Here is a 27421-nt window from a genome sequence, read left to right as displayed (position 1 = left end):
AACCAAGGCCACGTCTGTGCCAAGGGGACACCCTTTATTGTCCATGCCTGACTCCCTGTCAGTCACAGGGGTAAAAAAACAAAACACAGACCCAGTAGGAAGGATGTCAGTTTGTGAAGTTCAGGCGGCAGCGACCATCACTCCAACGACTCTTCCTAAATCAATAGTTTCACAGCTGCAGTGGTGCTAAAGATTAAATGATTAAAACGCATTTCTCCAAAAATGTGTTTTTGCTGTATAAGAAGTTCTAGTCGTTGGATCGGGGAAACTTCAGCAGTCAGGGAACATGACTGACTTTCCCAGACGCACATTTGATATGAATGGGCTACTCCGGAGCGTAGAATCACATTTATGAGCCATTTGGCTTCGCAGAAATTAGATTATTTAGATAAATCAAAGCAGGTTTTGATCTACTGCGTTCACCGCATCAACGCTTTTCGAGGGGGTTGAATTGAAGTGCTGCACCAGCAAAAGTCCATCACGACATGATCATGGAAAACAATTACATCATTTAGAAAATAATATCAGGCAGGAAAGGCAAATGTGAAGTGCACAAACGGCCATGTTGGAGTTGATTAACGTAACAAAATGGATTCCTTCGGTTGATGATGATTAAGATCATGATGTTAGGGGAGATATTCACTCTAGTGAGTAGTTCCCGTATTTGTTTGGAAAGATTACTTTCCTGTATGGGCGAGGATGAAATGAAGTCATGTAGGAATCCTGTGTGAGTCTGGCTTAATGTACAGCACGAAGAGCCGTGTTTCCCAACTTTTTTTTGGCTCCCATTTCAACATCATACATTTCTGGCGACCCCAGAGACACATTTTTATCTACAATTAGGGTCGCAAGAGATTTCTTTTTTTGGGTCGTCTCAGATCATGTTTCTCCGGAGGTTACGAATAATGTCTATTGACTTGGATTACCAAGGTTTGTGACTTTTAAAATATGGGTCCCCTGAAAAAAAGTTTGGGAAACACTGATATAGAGGGTGCTATTAAGGCGGTTTCAATATCTGGATCATTGAATTTACAGTGCTGCCAATACACAATAACATAGTTTTACACACATAAAACCGTAAAACTCTGGTTCTCTGGTGAAATGACTGCTGGATATTCCAACAGTAGAGTTTTAGAATTGTCAAACAACAACCACTTATCAAATATCGATGTCTAGTCCAAATCATCCTGGACCCCCGCTGACCCTAGCCCCCAATCGTGGTCTTCCGACTCAGAGGACATGGAGCTCAGTAGCTGGCCAAGTCACTCAATCGAGACGGGTAAACAATAGATGCTGATCCATTACTCCTTCTCTAACAAATGCTCCTGTGCTCAGCTCCCTTGTCTAATACTGCTCATTTAACACAGCCATTTGTCTTAGGCAGCAGAAATCATTAAAAAGTAATCAAGGCTGGAGTCTGAGAAAGGGAGGGGGGGGGGGCTGAGAGTGAGCGAGAGCGGCCGTACCATGCTACTCTGTCTGACTTGACTGTTACATAGGCAGACGACATGCATCTCGGAGGCTTCTCCATCTGCATTATCTCGACTCTCTGCCTCTATCTTTCTAACGACTCCAGCCTAAAGGTCAACATTCTGTGCTGCAACGTGGGAAAAACCCCCCATATTTACCAAGTCATTATTGTAAACGGCATCGTTTCACCCTTAAAACTTAGCTCGGCTGCACTTTGCTGTTGCAATTTCATGTTACCATTACAGACAAAAACATGAAGGAAAATTGAAAGCGTCTGACGGGGAAAACTGTTGTTAAGAGGGAAATGAAGGCCACAGTCGGAGCAGTTTAATGACGACAATGAGGCAGACCTTGCACTCAGACTGGCGCCTCAGCAGAAACAAAAGCTGTTAATGCACGGTCATCACTGCAGAAACTGCCCTAAGCCAGTGTTGAAAACAGTGGCTTTCTTTGGCCAAAGTGAGTAAAACACAACGACTGGGGACGAGTTTAATACAGTGAGAGTGCAGAAAGGTGTTGGCTGAATATTTGTGTTGTGATACTCTGCTGGTAAATAGCAAAGAGTCACGCTGCGGTAAACACCCTGTAAGATAGCAAGGCCCCTCTGATTTACCCAGACTCACCTGGACTGGCTCATTACATGGCTGTGTCCTGCCAAGGTCTTGTGTTGTGTTTGTTTAAGAAGTTTAAAAAAACATTCATCAGATAAATCAATCCCTTAACCTTCAGTGCACTGGCACTGATTTTAAGGTTACATTACCACAGTGCACCGGAGTGTAACTGAATCAGTTCTTTGTAAAACATTTCAATGGTGACCATGGAGCTGATGATACAGAGGGTTTGTCTGAAGCAGAATTATTAACTAGATGGAAAACATTTCAGTGAGAACAGGCCAATGTTTTGACATCCTGATAGTTAAACTAATACTATAACTAAGAACACGGGCAGTGGTGGCTTAGTAAGGAAGCGGACTTGGATCTGGAAGGTTTCAGGTTCGAGTCCACCAGCTGCCAAGTTACCACTGAGGTGCTCTGAGCATGGCACCGTCCCCACACACTGCTCCCCACTGTTAACTTTGGTGATGGGTTAAAAGCAGAGGTTACAATGACAATAAAGATTGTAATTTTATTTTTAATTTTTTTAATTTTTTTTAAGCTTTTGGCACTTGTGTATCAATGGAAAAGCCTAAATACTAAAATGTAAATGTCTGCTGATGTTGTATTTTCTACCATGTGAAAAACGGGAGAGGGGCACAAAGGTCGTCAGGTCCGACTCTGAAACGGATCACGGGTTTTCCCATTAAAACTGCTTGATGCCCGTCAAGGTTGTCTGGGGGTCAGGGTGTTTAACCCTGCGCTCTCTGCCATTTCACTCACCATCTGACCCCAGACCACTGACTTGTGTTGCGTCTCGGGCGTGCCATTCACACAGGCGATCAAGGGTTACCAAAATAATACACACTCCGCAGTTTCAAACACAGCTGCTCTCGCCCACACATCGACAAGAACACATGCAGCGATAACCCCTGTCGCCCCCCCCTTTTCATCTGGCACATTCACACACCCTCCTGGGTAAAGGGGGCGCTGGTCATGATGGGGACATGGTCTTGACAGATCATTCATCAAAGTCAGTGTTGAGCTCTGCTTTAGACGACTCTCCTGACACACGCCGGATGGTCCTCGCACTTGTGCCAACTCAACCAGAACACATGTGTGCACGTGTGAGTGTGTTTTTGTGTTGAAGTTTGTTCAAGCTCTGACAGCAAGGCCGTATTCTTTTGTCTACTCAAATGTGCATAATCATTAGAAATGAAGCCAGACACCAAAGCAGCCTCTGGCACTTATGGTAATTAGCTCGGCCGACAACGAGTGCCCTCCCAAAAGCCGCATGCTAATTTTGTTGGTTTAGAAGTCAACTTCTCAAATGAATAAAAATACACAAATATTTCAAACAGCTGAGAAAATATAATTCTTTCCAAAGTATTACTCGGCTAACAGTTGTATGAAAAGTTAAGAGAAATTGACTGGTTACAAAATATTGAGGGAAAAAAGGTGTAAAAAATGTGGGATTTTAAAGCTCTAGATCAGCCATGGTCAACCCGTGGCTCGGGAACCACATGCGGCGCTTTGATCAGGTTCATGCGGCACTTGTGTTTGTGTCAAACTTTGTTTTTTTTTTTTATGTTTGTGACTCTCATGCGCATGGGCACTGACACAAATAACTTTGAGGGAACAACCATTGGGTTGCGTAGGCCTACCAAATTCACTCTCGAAACATTTTGAATTTTTTTCTGTTGAATGAACCGGACATTTCCGAAGGGGACTTATGTGGCTCTTCACAGTAACACTGTAAAAATTGGCTCTTAGACTCTGCCTGGTTGGCCAACCCTGCTCTAGATGAAAATGGATAAAATGTGTGTCTAAGGATTCTTATAAATCAACCGAAAAACTGACAAGAAGATACAGTACCTCTGGGACCACTTACACCAAGGGCTTTCTGGGGGCGGGAATATGATCCACAATTGAAGCAATGTCCCATGTCCAGATGAGACTGGACTCAAACCCTTTGTCCTTAGAGTTGTTACTTTGTGTGAAGAGGAAAGGGAGAAGAAAAGCATCTAAAGAACACCATCCCCAACAATGAAATAAAGACAGAACTATGAGGAAAGAATATGAAAAGTTTAAAACAAAAACCTCAAGTAAGAAGCAGCAAAACTGGAACTTGAACGTCTTCCAACAAAAATGGTTGTGGGTTAAATAAATTCGAGGCAACATGTCAAAAGTCTTTGGTGATCGAGTAGCTAGGATTCCGTCATGGCCTGAGCTTCTTCCTTTACAGAATTTTTGAATATTTTTATTATTAGAGTCTTAAACCTTGAGTCTGAAATTCTCAGGAGAGCGTGACCCAAACTGAAGACCAGAGCTCATCACACTGATGGACCGTCAAAGATCGACCAAAGAAGAACGCTCTATATCACCTCAGGAGAGTTTCTACAACTTTTTTTAAAAGTACTGACTATAAATCAAACTGGTATGTTAGGAAACTGTTCGGTGTATGAAATCACTTGGGGGAAATAGTTCAAAAACAATTACATTTTCTCCGGGGGGTGAATAATATCTTCGTGTGAAGTAAAAGCAACTCAGCTTTTCCTGACTGAGCTGAATTGTACTATTCAAGTGCTGTCAAATCACCCAATGATCCATTTCCTGCTTAAGAAAGTGCAGTAATGAAAAGCAGACAAAATGCACACATCGATTTAATGTTCAGCATTACAACAGAAACAAGAAAATAGCCTCGAGGCTTATTTTTCAACCCCGCCGTCATTACTTCTGCTGCAAACCAGTGTTTGTGAACGCTCTTATTGAGAAATGAGGAGCAATATCACACTTGGCTGATTACACGGGAGCTCCCACACGATACATTAACCATTCACATCCCCAAACAAATGCAGATATATGGAGTGAATCTATGGCTTTTGGATAAATCACCTCAGGGTTCAGCTTTAATCCATCAACAAGGGCCAAAATGTTAATTTATTAATCATAGCGCCATCCACTTTATGTTTCTGAAGTTGAAATCACAGCACAGCTTCGTACTGAACGAAACTGGCAAATTATCACTTTTCTTATATCAATTAGGATGAATTATTAATCACAAGAAACTGGGAAGTGTTTTCATTGGTGGTTAGAGGGTCCAAGGGAGTTCGGATGAGGACGTAAAAGTCAGAAACAAAAGAGTTTAATGCATTCTAGCAGGGAGGATGTTCCTCCCTCTGTGGCCCATTAGGCCCATCTGGAGCCAGTGCATTGTATGGACACTTGCAGACAAACAACAACAAAACAATGTGCGTACTCCCGGCTACACACAGACTGCCATTTATAAATTTGGAGTACCACAACCTGCCTCTAACATTTATTTTTTATAACTTTTTATCAGCGGCCCACAGCCAGAACCTTCCTTTCTAGAAAAGCCGACAGGCAAGTTTAGAGCAAAGTCGATGTTTTTTTTTTTTTTTACCTCACTGTCTCTCATTCCAAAGGCGAAGATTAGGTCTCGTTATATTGTCAGTGTTTGCACCACTCGGTGTAAACCTGCACGACCACAGGCTGCGCTCATTTAAATGCTATTTTTGTCGACTACTTACACACAAAGCTGGGGACGACGCCCTTTTTGTAGTTAATAACATACAAAGCTATTAAAGTGATGCAGGCACTGAAGGGTTTTAAACACCAGGAGCACTTCGCTTGTTACTTTGAGGGGATTTTGGTCCTTCTCTGACTCTGTGGTCCAACCCCCCCCACTGCATACAAACACTACATGTGTCACCTTTGTGAGGAAGGCCCGCGGAGGCAGGTTGGGGAGCTGAGGGCAGCTGGCCACAAGCCTCAGGAGTACATGTGTTCAGCGTGAGATAACCAGGATGAAGGTGGGTGGTGGGGATTGGTACACCTCAAGATAGGAAGAGAGAGGCGGCAGAGAAGTACGACTTTTTGAGGGGAGCGAGGCTAAAAAGAGGAGACAGGAATTATGGAATTTCCTCGGATTAGAGTTAAGTTGATAGAGAGCGTTTGTTCAAAGTGGCTGCTGAGAGTCCAAGCATTGTTGTTAAAATCCAATTATACAGCATAGAGTTTATGTCGGGGCTCTATTTAATCATCGATTTAGTTGAGCTAGACTTTCAGAATCTGGAGCAAAACATGAAAATTCAATGATAACTTTAAGTTGCATTGAAAAAAAACATGGTGTTGTCTTATAAACTGCTAACATTTCCAGACACATACAGGTGATGCATCGTGGAATCGCATGTTGCTAGGCTACATACAGTGTTGCATTCATATATGTATAAGTCTTGGATTTCTCACTAAGTGTTTCCTGACCACAGAATGGGCCACTGTGAGGTTGTGTCTGGGCAGCATGTGGTCCACAGGCCAGGATTTGAATAAGCGTTTGTATCAAGATGATTGCTTTCTTCCAGATTTACTTTGCATCAAAATACATTCAAAGTTGAGTACTTAAAATCACTGGTAGGCATTTAATGAGAAAACATTGAAACAATTTGAGGCTTTCATTTCATTTTAATCTATTTTGGGGGAGTATTTGCTCCTGGAAAGACACAAAAGACATTCATTAAAAAAAAAAAAAAGTTCTCTTTTGCTTCACAAAGTCCTCCTTCAGGAGACAGTATAATTTTTGAGCCAAGAAGAGAACACGAAATACAATGACCTCCAGATACAACACGATGTCTTTCTCATTACAATGTTCCCTATCCTGGTAATAAAAAAAGGAATTACCTTGGAACGTCTCCTTTCAAGTGCAGCTAAAACAACATAAACTGAGAAAGGTATTTTTTAAGGTTCTTTATCTGTAGTAATTCTTTGTACAGTTGTAAAATTAACAACAAATCGCATAGAAGCAATTGAGTGCGTAGTAATTAGCTCCAGTAAACAGTTGAACTACACGGTTCAGTATTTCTTCTTAATTTAAAAAGGTTTTCTATTTCAAGTTACTTGGGGGCATCCGAAACAATTAGAACAAAATATCTTAATGAGCGGTAGGCCTCATTAAAAATTAGCAATTCATTTCAATTAATCGCACAGCGTAGGTGCTCGCGGCAACAGTGTGTTGCATTGGAGGTGACTTTCCTTCGATTTGAAGTAATGTGTCGATAACCACACAACCACGCTCTTATCCAAACAGCAAAACAGCCGAGCCAATCAGGCACGAGTTCGATCACAGTTTACCAAACTTTCTTGTGCACTTCTTTATAGCTGTCGAATTAATTTAGTGTGCAATACTGCCACCTATAGGCTGAAGTGTGTGCACTTTTTTCAACAGTCTACGGGCCTGTAATTATTGAGAAAAGTGTGATTTAATACATTACTTCATTGTTTTTTAACAGAGTTTTGTACTGAATTTATGTGATTTAATAATGCATTGAATTTCAAGCTCCAGTCTTACCATAGATCAGTGGTTCATAAACTTTTTATACTCTGATGACCAACATTAGAATACAGCAGCAGAGGCCTTCACTGTTAGCTTCCACCACAGGAGAGATGTTTATAAAGATGTTTATGTTTAAATGTTGTATTAATTGTACATGGTATGTTTCAGATGTATTCAATTGAAAATGTAAATGTAAAGATATAAATTCTCCCCACGTACCACTAGAGAGAGCTCACGTACCACCGATGGTACGTGTACCACAGTTTGAGAACCACTGCCATAGACTTTTTAAACAATTACATATCCTTATTTTCTTTTTCATTTCTCAGTACTTTCTACCAAACACCTGACAATGGCTGTGGATGAAGCTGTTTTGTGCAGAAGTTTTTGTTTGACTTCTAATTTGAGGGCGGGTTGCAATGGAGTTTTGTCAGAACTTTTTCTTTCACACAAAGAAGTGATTCAAGTGTTTAGATTTATTTTGGGGTTTGTTGTTGGTGCGTGTCTCATTGAGTCTGTCTCTATGCAAACACTACCCTGCTGCCCTCTTCCCTGTGTTGACAAACGGCGCACACACGCGCAGACCACCACTGATATCCAGCGTGTATCCATGTCTGCGACAAGGTGGGGCATCTATGGGAGGAGGAGGGCAATCAACAGGAAGCAATCAGCCCCCACAAATAAACAGAGCCGACACATCAACACATCATCACAAATAAAAAGGTCAGTGTCATTACACACACGCTGGAGGTGGAAGTGCGGGCGTGCGCGTTCGTACTACACTTGGCGGTTTCCGTCCTCCTTGCTCACGGAGCTACATGTGAATATGAAATTTAAAAGGTCAACATCATTAGCAGGCTATTGGCAGCTGAAAATATCTGCAGCGCAGCGAGCAGCTCTGGATGTGGACACAGCCAGTTAGAGAATTCAAGTTTCCACAACAAACTGTGTGGATACGTAGAAAGAAAGTTGCAAACATGAGGATGAAAATGCAAAGAACTCAATGACGAAGACGGACATGTTCTGTCTAATCCAACTTTGGTAAAGTATGAGACTAATCCTCTCAAGGTCTCCTTGTTGTCACAGCAGTCAGTGTTGCTGCCTCACAGCAAAAACATCAGTTCATGTTTAACCTTGGACAGATGAACTTCTCTATGTGAAACTAACATGATGTGTGGGAGTCTGCAGTTTCGGAGCAATCCTGAATGTAATCACCCTGACATTCTTTTATTTCTTTTATTATGATAAGTAGGGACACACTGTCCCACTGTCTCTCTCCTCAGGTCCAGCCATCATCGGGTTTAGGTCTTTAAGCTGCTCATTAATGAAGATATTTTATTGTTGACCGAGTGATATCTCAGCAATTAATTAACAATTAATGCGAGACGACAATCTCAACAATTAATTAACAATTAATGCGAGACGACCCAGAGAAAAAAACCTCTTGTGACCCACCTGAGGGTCGCGACCCACTCTTTGGGAAAGCATAATGTAAAATGCTGAGTTGACTTCTTTTGTTTGTGCTCATATGGACGTGAACATATTTCAAAGTACAATAAACAATGAAGCTGAACTTGGCTGAGGACTGTATGAACGTAAGCAGTTTGAAAAAAAAAAAGTAGAAACGACGACCGTTTGGGAGCACAAAGAGAGGACAAGGTGGTCACATTTTTATGTTGTTTATGTCCATTTGTCTCCCCGCGTTGGCGTGAGGCTGGGAGTTTGCTTGTATGTTAGTGGGTCACACAGTGACTGTGTGTTAAGGGGACAAGAGTTCTAGCAAGATTAATGGAGTCAATCTCCACAGCTATCCAGCAGAGTGACCATCGCCTCCCTATCACCCTCTCTCTCCCCCTCCTGTGCTGTTCCCCATCCCTCCTCCCCCAGCGCTGCGCTGTTCCCCTGCGCTGTTCCCCATCCCTCCTCCCCCAGCGCCACTTTCCCCTCGGTCTCACTCTAATTAAATGAATCAATCAGTGGCGACACCAAAGCCGGACGGATCAGCAGCAACTTGGGCTCAGGGTATGCATGTTGGGGGCACTGAGTACGGCTTTTGCAAGAGGGAAGGAAAACGATCGCAACAAGAGGTGGAATGAGAGGGAAACCAATAAACAACACGTTAAAAAAAAATAAAAACACAGAACAAAAGCTAGTTATTAAACAAGCAGAACCTGCGAGGAACAACAAGAGCTTTGTTAACCAACACAGCTCTTCCGGTGACTTATCAGCTCAGAACATGCTCTCACACACAATCATGAGAAGACTGTAACCTTCCCACTGAACTATATATCGTCTCAGTCAAACCATTATCTCACCTATTCCTATTGCACCAAATAGAGGCAGTGTCAGTCTTATAAACATGCCATTATAATGCAGTATATAAACACGACATATATATGTGCAGTACTTGACACTTCTGGTGCACGGTGATAGTCAAATCACCGTCTGTATCAACACTACTTATTAACCTAAGCAAGGATTTTATGCAAACGGCTGTCTGTGGAAGCGGCCCGTCGGCACATTCACCTTGACTCATTCACACCTTTCCCACAAAGTCATTTTTTTTCTATTTTTGCCAGAGCGATATCACTGACCCGGGGTCAAATTATTCATATGACAGTTGTTTTTAATAACATGGGTACACTCCCAAAAGTTAATGCTATGGAAACCACGGTCTGAGACTCTGACGTCATCCTGTATCATATATTGTAGCTGAATATAATAAGAAATTGTCTTCATAAAGATTGAAATTGTATGCAAATACTAATGTTTTACTGTGATTGAAGCCGGTGCAGTTCCGCTGTTTTATTTTCTTTTTTATGATAAAGTAGACTATATTGAAAGTAAAATATTAAGGTCAAATATATATCAACTTTTTATTTTTTTATTTAAGAAGCACAGGTTTTAAAATAACTAGAAAGTAGGGATGTTTGATATTAAATTTTGCTGATATGCCGCTAGTGTCCAAACACCTAATTACCGATTCCGATATCAACCGATAGTGATATATGTAGCCGTTTGGGTTAAAGGCGGAGGACACATTTCATTGTGGTGTGCTGTGAATAATACCAAAGATAGTTTCACATTCACTTCAAAACTATTTTAGGTTACACATCAATTGGCAAAACCCAGGTTTCCTTTAAAAAAACCCATAACGATTCTTACCGATATTACATAATTAAGCTAATATCAGCTGAAAATACTAAGAGATAGTCCACATAAAGACCTTGCTAAAATTTGGCAAAAGAATGTTACAATATTATAAATATCTGAGAAGCAATAGTGGGCCACAATAAACCTGTCAAAGTACCACATCTGGCCCGATGGCCAGACTTTGGACACACTATAAAGAAACAAAGGACATAAACGTGCGCTGACATATGCAAGGGTGCCGTAAAATTTCACGTAGTGGACCACAATAAACCTGTCAAAGTACCACATCTGGCCCGATGGCCAGACTTTGGACACACTATAAAGAAACAAAGGACATAAACGTGCGCTGACATATGCAAGGGTGCCGTAAAATTTCACGTATGGCTCTGAACTCCTCGGTGTCATCCCGAAACAGACAAAACAGCACACGCTAAACGCTAATGTCCTCCTCCTTCAGTTCAAACCGCAGCAGACATTAATGTGCGCTTCAACGGCTGCAGAGAGCAGATGCGTCTATAAAATGTGCTCCCCTATGGTTACCCTTGTATGCTGCTGCAGCCAAGGTGTGTGAGAGAGAGTGTGTTTAATGTGGTGTAGCAATACTGAGCTCTCTCTCTCTCTCTCTCCTGTCAGCCATGACGGTCCTGATGCCAGTGGTGTGTGTCTGTCTCTGATAACACCTGGCACACCAAGTACCACAGCACTTAAACGGAGCACATACAGTACTGTACGTGTGTGTGTGTGTGTGTGTGTGCACTGTGGCTGCACAGACACGTTGATGCATCTGCTCAATTATTGGAAAGTTTAGTGACCATTACATCATTCTGTCTAATCATAATTTCTCATTTCTCACTGCAGTCACATGGTTGGGCAGATTTATTTTCTGGCGTCTGACATGAAACTACTTTGTTTAAAAGCAGTCCAGAAACTTTGTTACTTTCTTAATTGGATATTTTACACTTAATATTTCATTTTGTAATACTTTTTGTATTATATTTTATTAATATACAAAGTCGATTTTCTTGCATGTTTGAATACAACTGGTAATAAATATAAATTGGGATTCTGATTTAAATTCCATAAAAAAACTACAGATTTTTTTTTTTCATTTTTTCCATTGAATGTTTAAATAAACAAACTTTTATGAAAATCAAAATGGTACTTTTTGGATAAACACATTTATTAGACTGACCACAATCACAGGAGAGGGACTGCATCACAGAGAAGAGATGGAAAGTTATCAAACTCCGGTCCAAAAAACCCAATCATGTGGGTAGAGAAACAGACGTACGGCATGAAAGCTCGCACACAAATGCCATTTGGACTCTCAAATGTCAACTGCAGGAGATGGAGAAGAAGAGCGAAGAGCTTTTTTATTTAGCCCAATTAAAAAAGGCAAAAAGCCCAAACAAAAGAAGTGTTTTATTGCACTCCCCGCGATCAGCAGAAAGGCTCATTAGCCACAGCAGCATAATTAGCAAGATGCTGCAGTCCTCGTTACGGAGGGGCCCGAGCTGTAAACAAACAGTGCCCACGGACTCTCTGCCGCTCTGTGTAATGAACTGCCACCTCTGTTCCCTCCCTGTGAGAATAGCAGGCACACAGACTGGTAAGGCTCTGACAGAAACAAACACACCACAAAATGAAGAGGACACACACACACACACACACCTACACTACACCAGCGGTCTGCTATACAAACACAATACAAACAAAATGCGTCTGTGGGCTTTGACAAACACACACCTACGCATATCACACGGTGACGTGTCAAAAAAAAAAAAGCGTACGTGAAAGATACATTTCTACAATGCTGTAGACGGAGAGCAATCATCAACAGAATCTGACAGCTGAGACACAGAAACATCTTGCCAAATGCCTGGATCTTGACATTGGCACTGCTGTTGTTTTCAAGCTGCCAGGAGCCTGTTTTGAATAAGCCAAAATTAGCAGCCCGTAGCCAGTGACACAGTCAATATAAGTTCATTAGAGACCGAGCACCAAAGTTAAGACAAAGTCTGACTTAAAATGACAGAGACCATGGTGCACAAAAGGTCATAGAAATCACTCCAGAGGTGTTTTATTAGTCACAAATAATCGCGATTAATCGTGATTTAACCATTTGAAAGCTCTCGGAGCCTGGCAGCAAGCCTGTGATACTTTTCCGAAGACACAGTGGAATGACACAGTATCCCATGTGTGTATGTCTTTGTATAATATATAAACATATATCCATTCATCCAGTGGCGCTTTGGCCCAGAGGCAATGTCTCTGTCATTGGGGTGGAACCCCAGGGTTCACCTCCTCGGCAAGTTCGAATCCCGGTTAGGGCGGTTGGTACCTTCCAGTGGACTCACCACCCGCAGGAAGGTTTAGGGGGGGTTGGTACGGTGCAGTGTGATTTGGGTGGAGACTGCTGCCCCCATGACCCGGTAACGGATAAGCGGATGAAAATGGATGGATGGATGGATATCGATTCATCCATCCATTTTCATCTGCTTATCCGTTACCGGGTCGCGGGGGCAACAGTCTCCACGACCGCCACCCAAATCACACTGCATCGAAACTTCCTGTGGTTGGTGAGTCCACTGGGAGGTAACAACTGCACCAAACCGGATTCAATCTTGGCCCAGGACATTGCCTCTGGGCCGAAGTGCCACATGTATCTGACATATATTCAAATATCACCAGTAAAATGTTGTCTTACCTGCAGCAGAGGTCTCTGAACACCTAGCACCTTCATGGTGTCAGCACTTGCGAGCATCTGCAGTGGGCTGCCTTGCTCACTGCCACGATGTCCTTGTTGATCTCTGTCCGCACCTAAAGGTTGAGTCGGTGGCTGTAGTTAATCAGGCCTTTTCTGAGAGAACGACTCAATCTTTTATTACCTCGTATTTCCTTCCCCGCTTTTTCCGTTTGTGTTGTTTTTTTTTTTAACCTTAGGTTTGATTTGACATTTCATTTGACATTATCTTGCCTTGTGGCAATTCAGGCGGGAAACCACTCACTGGTTGGGTAAGAACAGGTATCGAGTAAAAGTAATATCAAGAAGATTAAGTAAAGCAATAGTCACAACCATAAAGTCATTGTGTGTTTTAGTGCTATTAGAAAAAACACGAGACCCCGAGGGGGTAAAAGAAGAACATTCAGGTCAATTGATTTCAGGACTGTAAGCCCTACATCGCAGCAGTAGATTTTTCGCAATATGGCAAAAAAGGTTTCCCACTACTGGGTGACATGTAAAGACGGACTATTTTCATGACAGATTGAAGAAAAACTTGTTTTTTTTTATATGAAATAAAAATCAATCTTGTATTTAGTGATAACAGAGCCCCAGAGCTGAGGTATTTGAAAGAGAAAATGTCATTTCCTCAGAAAAACTCCCAGGTTTCACTAAAGCACAGCTCTGAGCTTCACACATCACTTTGCATCTGTCATTTCACTAACCTGGTTGAGGAAGAGGTCATTGATGTAGTAGGTGAGAAAAGCTCGAAGCTGACACTGCTTGGCCTGGCCCGGCCCCATGTTCATCTCTATCTCCTGGATGAATCTGCACAGAGGAGTCACATGGGGGGAAAAAAAACAGTGAGCACACCAGCAGTAAAGTGAGGTGAATTAACCACTGAAAATTTTGTTGACATTATTAAAACAGTAAAGCACAGGGTGGCGAGCCTGAGATAGATCCAGATGTTTCCTGGACTCGGTCTCTCAGTACACCTAAACGTCTTCATCCAAAGCTCCAGTAAAAGAAACTACAAACCGGTTTTATTCACACACTGACTGCGGTAAAAGTGCTCTTTAAATATATCTGAGACGCCAGATGTCTGATCGGTCAGATTCTGGGTTCGACAGTTATGTATGGGTTGGTGGAGGCCCGACGCACACCTCGTTTGTCAGGGAATGGTTGGTCACTGGCCTCGTCTCACACCCACCACGCAACAGTGAGCGCCTGCTCAAGCGCTCAGTACGAACGAATGCACAAATAAATCAAAAAATGATTCTTTGACCTGCAGGACCTGTCATACATATGATCAACGGTACAGTCGGAGAGAGCAAGATCTGAGTGGGAAAGGTGAAGGTGTAGGAAAAATCTTTTATGTGATTGGAGAAAGATTCAAGAGGACAGTCATTTGTAATAGAGTGGAGAGGTATCTCAGTTAGAACAAACGTATCCGGAGGTTGGATGGAGACAGCTGTTGTGATGACTGAACTCCTGGGAAACATGATGCGAGACGACCCAAAATAAAATCTCTTGCGACCCACCTGAGGGTCACGACCCAGTCTTTGGGAAACAATGATCTAAGAAACACACAGTGGATCAGGTGAATATAAATCATCGAGTAAGTAATGGAGCCAGAACTATTTCTACAATCCTGCACTGATATCTGCTGAAAAGCTATGACAACAGAATTTTAAGTTAGAGAAACTTTCCTGTGCGCCTCTTGAGAACTGTCAAGCATGCAAAACAATGAGGCCCAGATATACAACTTGTCCGTATGAGTAGTAGTAGTTGAAAAAAGTACTACTTCAACACAAACTCCTTACAAAAAATAAGTATGATTTTTGCTGACAGCTTCATTTTCAGAGAAAAAAAAAATCAATCCCAGGACGAATATTGCTGGTTTAAACCTGTGTCGCTGTGTTCTGAGATCCATCTCGCGCCGTCGTTATTGTCATTGTTTCAATACAAGTGGCAGGATGATGGATCTTCAAGTTAGCATGTGAGCACAGATGGATTTTTGTGGGCAGGGGCAATAACATTTGAGTAATGTGGCAGGGACGAGACACTAAAAGTGCTTTTGTCTTTCCAGGCGGCCATCTGGAGCAGAGCGGCACGCAACTTCACCAGCCTATTGAGCCCACGGGTGTTTCAAGGATGTTTTGCCAAGGTAACTGGGCTAAGAGTACGTTTGGGGCTCACAACGCCTCCGAAAGAACTTGTCAGCAAATGTACGTTTTGAAGTGGAAAAAAAAAAAAGTTGGGTGATTTGACATTAAAACCAAATGTTCTGCCGGATGATGGAGAGAATTCTTTTAGACTGTAAAGTCATTAGCTGCTGCAATTGGATACATAACACGGGGCCAGGCGGAGCACAGCTTAAAGATTTCCAAATGGATTCTTAAAGGAAATGTCTCCCAGCTCATCCTCATTAGCGACGCATCCGCGCAACATCTGCCTCACCGATGGAACGGCGTACTGTACAGAGAGTAACAGCTTCTCGTGTGTCGATGAAAGGGGGCAATAACAAATGACACCGTACGAGCGAGTGCACAAACACAAAATATACATAAGCCAACCACATGTCTCGATTCCAAATGGGTCACAAACCTTCCAAAATCACTAGAGCTTCATGCTCCGAAGGCTGTGTGCCGTGCAAGGCCGTGTGCACAAAACAACCTTCGGATCCAAACCCTCCTACTCAAAAAGGTGGAGACAAACTGACCTCTTACCACATCATCACAGCTCAGCTGAGTTTAGCTCTCAAGGCTATATCTGAGCTCGACTTCACAATTCATCAAGAGAGACCACTTCTCCAGTTCTGCCTTCTTCACTTGTGTATTCAGTTTTTACTGTTGCCTTTAGCTTTTGTAATAGGCAGAAATTCAGGCAGAAATAACAAGACCTGTACAGGACTCTGAGAAAGATGTTCCTTCATGAAACTAGAACAACAGCCAGGGCCAAAAAATTAGAAAAATATTAATCTGATTCAGAGCCTTTTTTTTGTCATTTTGAAGTGGTTTCCTGTTTCGGGTGAAAAGACATTAATAAAATAAAACATTATGAAAGACAATCACAAGAGAGCATGATGCATGAAAGACTATTCTAAGTAGGGATGGTTCGATCTGATGCTGCAGATCAACATCTGTCCGATATTGGTCAAAAATCCAGGATTAAACACAGCAAAACAAGTCCAAACGCTCAATTTATCTTTCTGCAACATGCCATAAACAGGGATACTATTGGCACAGCACCAGCAGCCCATGGCATGCTGAAGGAGATACTTGATACTCCAAGTTGCAGTATTGGTATTGGTATCGAGTCATCAAAAAAAAAACGATAAAAAAAATCGTGAAAAAATCTGTGAAATACAAGTTTCAGAAAAGGATCAAAAAAATCGTGAAAAAAATCTGTGAAATACAAGTTTCAGAAATAAACAGCAAAACATTTACTATATTCATCCATTCCATGGCACCGACATATTAAGTGTTATTGTAAAATAACAACACAAATGTCTGAATAGTACAGTATAGTAAAAGATCTTATTGTATCTAGCTCTAAAGTGAAGTCTGTCCATACCAGTCCCTGAGAGATTTTTATCAAGTCTCCCACCGACCCCTTTGTAATGACAGTGCTGTCAGTGCTGGGTTCCAATTAAGCCTGGCTGGATGAATGCCTCTGCGTGAAAGTCAATTCAATCATCGTCTGATGGCCTCCATTTATATGTAACTGCATCCACTTTACCTTATGAGGCTGTTGTAATTAAATACGACGTGACATTAACAGTGTCACTTTGATTGCCAGGTGACAACAACACACACACACACTAGTCAACCATATGGCAGCAGTGTGCGCCAGAGGCGAAGCTAGAATTACTGTAAGACGATGGAGGGGAAAAAGCCACGGAGACACAGCGGCAGCAGCAGCAGCAGCATCAGTGCAGGGGTGAGTCCACACTCACCACCGTGTGCAGAACCTGGTGGCCTCAAATAATCTCCTTATCTGCCCTCTGACACGTGCCATTTCCAAACGGCTTCATACACAAAGACCAGCGGGAAGTAAAGGTTGTTACAGCAAAGCAGTCGGGACCGGATCATAATAAGGGCAACGGCGTCAAGCAGAGGGTTTTTGGGTTTATTTACTAAAAATAACATTTGTTTTTGTTGCTCATGAATGAAGTTTAAATGTCCATTCAACTACGGGAAATAGTTTAAGTTGAATGGTTAAATCTGTTCACGTGTCTTCTACAGTGAAGATCCTTTACAAAAATCTGTGTCTTCTACAGTGAAGATCCTTTACAGACAGCTCAACCTTCTTCTTCTTAGACTTTAGTATAAAGAAAGGAAAAAAACATATTTTGCTGTTGGCAAGCAAGTGAAATGCTGCACGGGTGTGGACGTTTTGCAAAATCTATCCATCCGTCAACACAAGGTTCAACCAGTGCATATGCATGAACGCCTGCTTTGTTTTATTTGTTATATATAATATATATGTATACATATATATGTATACGTACCTATATATGTACAGTGGAATCCATCCATCCATTTTCATCCGCTTCCTATATATGTACAGTGGACATACAGTGGAATCTTGGTTTTCAAATTGAATTTGTTCCTGAAGGTCGTTCGTAAAAAAAAAACTTTAACGTAAAATGTATTAATCCGTTCCTTGACTCCAGATGGTTGCTTTTGTAAGTGTTTTGTGAACAGGTCGCACACGAAACTACTGAAAATAATTTGATCTAACAAAATTCTGTTAAAATTCAAGTATAAATTTATTTAGTTAGAAGTTAGAAGTTAGTTTTTGCCTTTCAGTTACTGAGAGACTATTAATGCCTCTGTGCCTGTGCAGGATCAAAGTGCTGCCGACTGTCACTTTGGCAAAAGTTTCAAATGGATCCACTGTTTATTTCTTTGGAAAACATATTACTGTACAGTCGATCTCTAACCCTTCCCTGATGACTTTAAACCAACAACATGCAGCATCTCACTCACGTGTTTCTGTTGAAATGTGTACATATTTCCTAGTCCTACAGTTGTAGATCACATCTCTGTCTGTACTACAGCAGCACACACTGACACTCAATCACACAGAGTATGCAATCACAGTACTGCACCCACCTTCAGGTGCTCCATGTTATCTCCATTCACACTCTAAACCCAGTTTCTTTGCAGCAACTGCCAATGATTGCATTTGGCAGCTTGTAATTATCTGTCATTAGGAAACAGATGTCAGAGCCCGGGGTCTGCGGCAGGATAATTGTAGATGCTATGCCCTTTGTGTATGTATGTCAAGAAATAACACTCCTGAATGGATTTGAATGAATTTATACCAACAGGGATTTGGCTAATGAGGGAACCTGGTGCCCCCTAATGACACTGTGATTATTCAGAGAACGCATAGGTTGGATTATTTTTAGGATCCCTGGAACAAAAGACAGAGAAAACTAAGATTCACAGCACAATTGTGAATCTGTTTCCCTGTGGACACTAAACAAAAAATACCACTTTTTTTTTTTTCAAAGAAAAGAAGTGGTTGAGATCCTGTCATCCATCTTTATCTGCAGCGCTGTAATGGCACTGAAAAAGAAACGGGATAAAGACAAAGATTTTAGAAAGACAGCAGAATGAGAGTGTGCTAGGATCGATGAGAGACTCAGCATTTTCAAATCTCCCAGAATTCTCCTCAGGCACGAATCTATCAGCTATGGTGCATTCTGATTTCGCCGCGTAGAGAGGGAGGGCTTGATCTGTAAAGACTTGTCACACATCAAGGACAGGACACAGTGAACCAGTTCCAGCCCAGAGAGGAGGGAGAGCGAGAGTGAGAGAGAGTGCTAGTGAGTGTACATACTAATTCAGTGCGCCTTTGTCAGACTAACACTTATGGATTAACATAAAAAGGCACAGCCACATGTCAGTACATCACCAAACCACATCCAGTGACATTTGACGCAGGACTCGCTCACTCCCAGCACTGCCCGGGCACTTCAGGAAGATTTCAAAGTAGAAAACAATGATTTCAATGGACGTGAAGACTTGACGTCTTCCACGGCGGCACCAACATTAGTTTTCATTTCAGCCGACCTGACAATAAACGCTGGAACGGCAGCTTTTAATTGTTATCCAACTGCTCATTCAATATTGATTCTCTGGGAATATTACACCCTCCAATACAGCCTTCTTTCATATTTCTACTGCGGTGTAAAATTAATGAATTCACAGCCGAGAATATAAAGACCTGCTCAAGGGATTTCAGGGCACGCGCACAGTTGCAGCGTTGTGTTAAAATTTGAGAAAATTGAAAAGATGAATGGGGAAGGAACGCAGGCTGAATGGCCACCGGCGTGATCCGCAGCACCTTTTTATCCACATGATGTATTACTTTAGAATGTACACTGTACATATTAACCACACCAAGACCTCAGCACTACCCACAACTACCACTGGATGGCACTGTGTCAACTTCCTCGACAAGCCTTGGAGTTATGGACAGTTCTGTTTTTTAATTTAAAACGGTTTTGTGGAAGAATTAAGACTCCAGTTGGTTTGACACACACACACACAGACCTGTGTGTGTTTCCAGTTGGTTTGACACACACAAACACACAGACCTGTCTGTGTGTTTGTGTGTGTGTGTGTGTGTGTGTGAGCGAGGAAGACAATATGTGTTTTTCTGTGACAGTAGACACAAGTGTGTGTGTTTTTATAATCAGTGCCTGGTGAAATGCATATTGTCTTCCCACGTACCGCCCACACCTCTGCCAGAATCCACGCTGATTTTACCCTGATCTTGGCCCTGCCTCTACATCACACTATAGCTCCTGTGTGTGTGTGTGTGTGTGTGTCAACACGATGAGGTAGCATGTATTTGTAAAAGGGAGAACAAAAGATACGAGTGCCATGGGAAGTTGCGAACTAATGGATTATGTAAATGTGGGATGTGTGTGTCTACGTGGAAACCAGGAGCAGCTATGAATGTATTCATGACCAAAGACAACCTTTGAGAAAGCTTGATGTAAAAAAAGATGACAGATGGCAATAACTGTGAGTAAATAAAATTATTTTTATACAACGTATAAAAACTCAGCTAAGGAACATTTAGATTATTATAAAAATAATCTCTTTTGAACAGCTGATTATTTGACATGATCATACACTTCGTCGTAGTAATGTCACAACGTGATTTCAAGTTTAAAATAATTAATTCTATTTCCCTAATTTCTGGCATAACAGTGACACTGAGGCACACACTCCAGCCCTGTAGATGGCAGTAATACACCCAAAGTTCAAATGCACACCAAAATAGATATAAAAGGAATGGATGAGTGATATCAACATGAAAGAAGGTTGAGTGAACACCGATGGAGGACGAGACAAATGCTGGATATAATATGGTTCCATAGCGTAGCAGTTAGCACGCCTGCCTCGGAAGTAGAGAGCAGAGAGTCCTGGGTTCTATTCCCAAAAGGAATTGTTTGCTTGATGATGTTAATCATCTTACCTCTGTAAGTCACTTTGGATAAAAAGCGTCTGCTATATGCATAAATGTAAATGTAAATAATAGCTATAATTGTACAGTGAGTTTACAGTAATATGTGAACATGGAATGAAGCCATTGATGCCTTCACTGTCATAGGAACAAAAAAGTCAGATTGCAGCAACCCCCCCACACAGATAAATCCATTGCAGTCGGTGTTGGTGCAAATGCGCCTTTAACTCAGTGCACCTGTTGTGACCATTTGTTTAAAAGCTTAGTGAATAATTCCGTCTTTTTTTTTTGACAGTTAATTACTGACTAATGCATCGACGGGTTAGCACTTCAATGTTAAGATGTTGTTCGCCCGAGTTCAAAAGCTGGAGACAAACACAAACAGTTTCAGAGAGTGAAGTGAAATCAGTCTCGTCATTAAAAACATTAGCAGATGTCTGATGTGACTGAAGTTGGAGTGTTCTGAAAAGTCGTATTTGTTTAGATGGACATTATTTTTAATACTGCAGTTTCGCAGCACCTTTCTGTCTAGACTGAACGCTCGCCAGCTCCAGGGTATTTATGTTTATGACCTTTGGCTAGAAGAATGGTACACAACTTCTCATTAACTTGCTCATAAAACCAGACGGGCAGCATTTCCCATCAATACCAGAATAAGGGAAACTTAAACACTTGGAAACGGCATGGGGAGTAAAAGGAGCTGCAAAGGAACGCAGCCTTGACAATAAACGTGTTTACTGTGCAAAATACTCAAAGACATGGGGGTCAAATTGTGCTCCCACTTAATGACAGCCAACAGTTAAGTGAGGATCAGAGTTTGCCATACGGTAACCACTGCTGTGTATAGTGCATATACAGAGCAGGAAGAAAAGATGTAAAGAGATGCAGGACAGAAATGTGAGAACGTGTGTGTAGTGTTAGAAGATTATCTGTTGTTATCAAAATGGTGATACTGCTGTAGAGTTTTCATTACAGGCAACAGATGTTTGGTTTCTCTCTCTCTCTCTCTATTTTTCTCTGTCTCTCACTCTCTCTCTTTAGAAATGCAATGCTGACGTGCACATTTGTGTTTTCACCTACTCCTGTCAGTGCGTGCGTGTGTGTGCGCACGCATGCCTGCCCGTCGCAGTGTGGCGCAGACCAATTAAAACCGGGGAGATTGATGACCAGCGGCTGTGAGTAGCAGCAGCAGCAGCAGCAGCAGCAGTAGCAGACAGCTGCTTCCTGCAGACAACAGGAAATGAGATGGCCTTGTTTAGCTGACGCCGCCATCGCCAACACCACAGAGCCTCAAAGACAAATCACCACTGCACCGCCGCTGCTAGCACACTCCTCCGTCTTCTGGCGGTTTTCCTCTCCACCCTCCATCTCTTTATCTCCCTCTAATTCTGTCCCAGACCATTTCACTCATTAGTCTTTCCTCTAAATGTAAAGGCGGTAGATTCAGTTAATGAAAGTGAGCATGGGCACAGATAGATGCCACGTCTAATCCTTAATTCTGGAGCACAACGAGAAGGCCGGTGTCATCAATAACGCAGCTTTGGGGGGGCAGGTCACTCGACGTAGATGTGGAGAAAAATGTGACATTATTTGTCTGATTTATTTTTGCAGAGGTATCATTCCTGGAGCGTTACAGACTAAATGGCTCATTTCTTTGCCATGTGTTTTTAATGATGACTTTTTCCCAGCTACATTAGCATGCTACAATCCGCACCTTGGGGCAGACCTGGCCCTGTGACACAATAGTTGTTAATAAATGTGTAAAATATCAGCCTTTAGGTGAAGAAAGTTATTCACGAAATGAGTGTATGTTCAATGACAAAGTCCTGCTAGCAACTTAGCGCCTATGTGCCGTTTCATTGTCTACTGCCCATTTTTCAAATCTCAGTTGTGTGGGTAAAACGTGTGACAGCCAGCACTGTGAGAATCTACCTCTTTAGAAAAAAAAATAATAATAATAAAAAAAAAAAAGAAAAACTTTCAGAGACGCACACTTCTCCTGGCGGGTTGCCTCAGGCAAGGAAATCATAGCAGCAGGGTTACAAACCTGTGCGCTGCAGTTTCATTCCGCTTCATAACAAGCCCAAAAATTTTCAGTGGACCGGAGCTTTGTATTTCCAAAGGCATTTGTCACCAAAGTATGAATTTTATCCAGCATAATGGCCCATCTCCGCTGTCAGCCAGCTGAATGATAAGTACTAAGAATTTGGAGGGAAAATAATTGACTCAAAGCGTTGGGAGAGTCTGCAATGGGCGGAGAATATCTCCTATGATGACACACTCAGAAGTGGGATTATCAGATACTGGGGGACAATTAAATGCCGCTGCATTGTCCTGAAGGTAGGACTTAAAGATTTATCGCCTTATCGACATTAACCACGCAAACAGGGAACTTCTGCGCAAAAAAACAAACACCATTGTCTGCCATTGTATTGGCCATTTTAATAGCTAGTAATGATGTCATTTATGTGTGTGTGTATTAGCTATTGTTAAACCAGAAGGTGCAGAGGGAGGATGTGCTCTCTCATATGCCAAGTTTGGTCATTAAGAACAGGCAGAGATGCCTCGGTGTCACAATGGGAGACGACCGGGGCCTAAATTACTGCTTTTGTTACTATTGTCAAATGTGAGTCGGTACAGATAAAGAGGACGATGGCGGCACCGTCACGGCTCGGTCCACTGGTGTGTACATTCATATCAACGCCTGGTCTGTGTGTGTGTGTGTAAAAGTGTGTGCACTCTTTAAACTCTTGTGTCCTTAATAACTGCCAGGGATTATGCAGATTTGCAGGTGCAGACAGAAGCCAATATTCTCAATATTTAACCCCCCCCCCCCCTCCTCTCCCCTTATATAACAGGACTGATTAATAAGCCCCAGCTCTAAGTGGCCTCCCACAGGTGACATTTACAGAAACAGGAGAAAATGGTGCAGCTTTATTAAAGTAGGTCAGAGAGTTAAAGAGGAAACACAAAGCTGATTGGACAGAATCCAACAATTAGTCCACAAACAGTGGCTCATATTCACTGTAGATGAACTTTGTTTTCTGTCATCAACCACCAAGGGTAAAACTCAGGTGGGATTTAAGTGTGGAATGGAGCGAGAGAAAATCATAATGACTAAAAATCTTGCTGTTTAAAAATAAATAAAAAAACATTGTTGGTTGGTTGGTTGGTAATTTTAGGTTTATGTTAAAAAGAAAATAGCCAAAATGTAAGAATTTAGAGCCTGAAAGTGATACACTGCTATAGTGGGTTAAAAAGTGTTTCTTTTGACAAGACCAAAAAAGAAAATCAAGTTATTCTCAATTGGCCAAATATTTATAGGAAGTCATTGGTGTGTGAAAAGCAATCTTAAGAATAAAAATAAATAAATCTCTGGTTGCACCAGGGGGAATTGTGCACAGATGGACGACAAATAACTAATTTAGCAAAGAGTGATTACAGCTCATGGTTACGATTCTGAAAATGTGTTCATTGTAAAAGATTAAAAGTTCCAGGCTCTTTTTTTTTGAGTCACTAGTAAAGAACCAAGGTTGGCTTGGAAGAAAAGAAGAAATTTTACAAACTTATTTTGATTTGTTCGATGACAGTTGGGGAAAAACTCTTGTCTTTAAAGCCAACGAAGGACACTGGAGGGTTTGGTGGATGACTCAGCAACGCTGAAATGGCAACCATCCCTGGGAGAGCTAAGTGCAAAGGCACTTTTCAATTTGCCTGAAAACTACTGAGAAAAACACTTAACCCAGACACAACACATAAAGGGCTGGCAGCAGAGATGAACACGACCGGCCCATTTTGGCCCAAAAAGAAAAGTAAATGGAGAGTGGCCCTGGAGAAAGTTGGCAGGCTGAGGTCAAAATGATTTCAGTGAAAACGGCAATAGTTTTGATTTTTTTTTTCCTCCAAGGTACAATGGCCACAGGTGAGAGAAAGAGAGAGAGAGAGCCATTCTGCTGATTTATATTTTCATACATAAAAACAATTTTGCTTGGATGGGAAACTGCTTTCGTGTCCAATTTCAATTTCGGTACGTCTCACACTTACTACGTACTTCCTTCAAAGTTCACAGCCCAGTGAACCAGCACTGCATTGTATCACAGACATCCAAAATGTTGATGGATTCCTTCCAACAGGTTGCCGAGTGAGCCGTGACACATCACATTCTCCTCTGATTAAAAAAACACTTTATATTTATCGCTCCTTCTCCTCTCACGTGTGTGCCTTTATCTCCCCCTCTTCATTTCCCACCCTTCATTTCACTCACTTTCCTGCTGCTCCTGCCTGTCTCTTATCCCCTGAAATGCTCTGAGACTTCACCCTCTCCATCATCTTTTTTTTTTTTTCAAATCCTTCCTATTTCCACCACTGCGTAGCTGTTTTCTCCTTGGCACCGTTCCAGTGCCTCGACTCTTTGCCATCCCTCTTCCCCTCTTTCTCTTTGCCTTCCATTCCATTTACACCTTTATGTTAGCGTTAGCGCTCCCCTATCCTGTGGCGTCCAGCTAGTAAATTGAAATGGTACTGGGAGGCCACCATTGAAGTCTGATTGAATTTAAAAAAAGAAAATGCCATAAAGAGAACTAGTGTTGAGAGGTCTGTAACACACCGACGGGCTCCCCGAGCTATGACAGTGTTGACAGGGGAGAAAAAGGGGGGATGACACAGGTGGCGACGGGTGAGAACGAGAGGTAAAATGGTTTTCGAAGGACAAAGTGGAGGAGGATGGAAGCGGTGACAGCAGAAAATAAAGGAAGGGAACATGTCAGCGGGAATAAAGTAGGGAAAAAAAAGAGAAGAAGTGAGAGGGAGGAATGACTGAAAAGGCACAAAACTCTTAATCTGCATTCAAAACGTCTTATTACTCATTGGGAAGAAACACAAAACCTCTCGGGCGGGCGTGCACTCCTGATAGTGATACCTACCAGAATGCCTCAATCACGGTTTGCATGGCCTGGAGGGAACGTGGTGACAGGTCTCATATTGGAGATGGCCAGCAGAAATTGCAATTCCAGGAAGTTAGCTCTAGGCCTGTGTGTCTGTCACAGCTACAGGTCTGATAATACACACATCACATCACATCACACTGCTGAAATAACCACTTCTCCCAGTATAACGCATACATACTGTACAGCAGATACACAACCAAACAGATAAACACACACACACACACACACATCAGACGGATGTGCTCCGTATACATTACTGCCCTGGGAAATATGATGTTAGGGGTTAAATTATTCATTGATCCTTTCATGGCCTGTCCAGGACAACTTGTTTCAGTGTCATATCTCGGTGTGTGTGTGTCTGTGTGTGTGTGTGTTCATTTTAAAGGGCTCTCTGCAAAAGACAGACAACCTTGACTGGGCACTGACCTTTAACTTTGTCTGCTTCACTCTGAAAAGTGACAGGACTGAGTGGGCGATGTGTTTACGTGCACGGACAGGAGGCTAACTAACGAAGTTGCTCAGTAAATACTTCTGATCTGAAGATGACCAGAAGTGATGAAAGAGTAAAGGTCGTAATGATCGTTACGACAGTGTCATTCACTCATTGATAAATGTAGAGACGTTTTAATTTAAAGACTTGTTGTTCTTCTGGTTCTCTTTAAGGGAAGGAAGTAGGAAATGAAGTCAGGTAGAACGGAAGGAAGAACGAAAGACAACAAACAAAGAAACAAATACGTGAAAAATAAAAGCTGAAAGATGACAAAAAGAAAGGAAAACAAGCAAGAAACAACAATATTATAATTGAGTCAAGAAAGTCAAGAAAATAACCTTAATTGCTGAAATAAAAGCTGAAATATATATATAAATACATATATAACTAAATATTACTATATTATAACTATTGATAAACATATATCCTAATCCAAACGATGGTTTTAATAAAAAATAAATTACCCCAGAAGTAGCTACCACTTAGCAAAAAAAGCATAACCCAACCTATATTTTTAATAAAAAATAAATTAGCCCAGAAGTAGCTACCACTTAGCAAAAACAAGCTAAAAGTCACCTCTGAAGCAAAGCGAGGTAAGGCATCTATAAAATAAGACAAAACAGGTAGCTAGTTAGCTAACAAGGTGCCCAAACATTTTATTTAAATAAAACAAAATAAATAAAAAACCAAAATGAAGCAAAACAATACTTTAAAAATGACGTACTTACATACCTTAGGTTAGCAAAATTAGCTTCAAGCTAGATCCAAGTACTTTGAGGGAGTAAGAAATAGTCAAAGAAATATTTAAGCTTCCTAAAAATATGAGTTAGATATATATTTATGTTTGAATCAGTTTTAATATGAACATTTATTAACAACGTTGTCTTTTCTCTCTGCTGTTTTTCTGTTTGACGAAGGCCATCACCTGGCCTCCATACTGGAACGCTCTCATTCCAGTGGTACAGTTGCCAAGGGAGTCAGTGTGATTCAATGCTTCACTCTGTCATCCCTACAATCTCATTTACACTTGACACCTGACATTTGCATAATGGCCCCGCTCCTTCTTCTACTTGCTCACACATAGGATTTGTGGTGATGTGGTCACACTGTGAACGCGCTTTTGGTTTGTGGATCTGCGTGTTTGGCTCAGATGCGACATACGGCAACATAAGAGTGTGTGTGTGTGTGTGTTTCTTGCAGGCAGGG

The 27421-nt window shown here is 41.7% G+C and overlaps 1 protein-coding gene across 1 annotated transcript in view; it reads right to left on the bottom strand.

Moving 5' to 3' along the window:
- Positions 1–27421, bottom strand: part of exoc4 (exocyst complex component 4) — a 104992-nt gene that overhangs the window by 30645 nt on the left and 46926 nt on the right. The window contains 3 exon segments of the mRNA XM_025057137.1: positions 13274–13341; positions 13344–13386; positions 14014–14116. Of these exon segments, the coding sequence (XP_024912905.1) occupies positions 13274–13341; positions 13344–13386; positions 14014–14116 (214 nt within the window).

The sequence above is a fragment of the Cynoglossus semilaevis genome, chromosome 8 (genome assembly GCF_000523025.1).
Source record: "Cynoglossus semilaevis isolate Cse_v1.0 chromosome 8, Cse_v1.0, whole genome shotgun sequence".
Lineage (NCBI taxonomy): Eukaryota > Metazoa > Chordata > Actinopteri > Pleuronectiformes > Cynoglossidae > Cynoglossus > Cynoglossus semilaevis.
The sequence above is the reverse complement of the archived record's forward strand: the minus strand, read 5'-3'. Positions and strand labels throughout refer to the sequence as shown.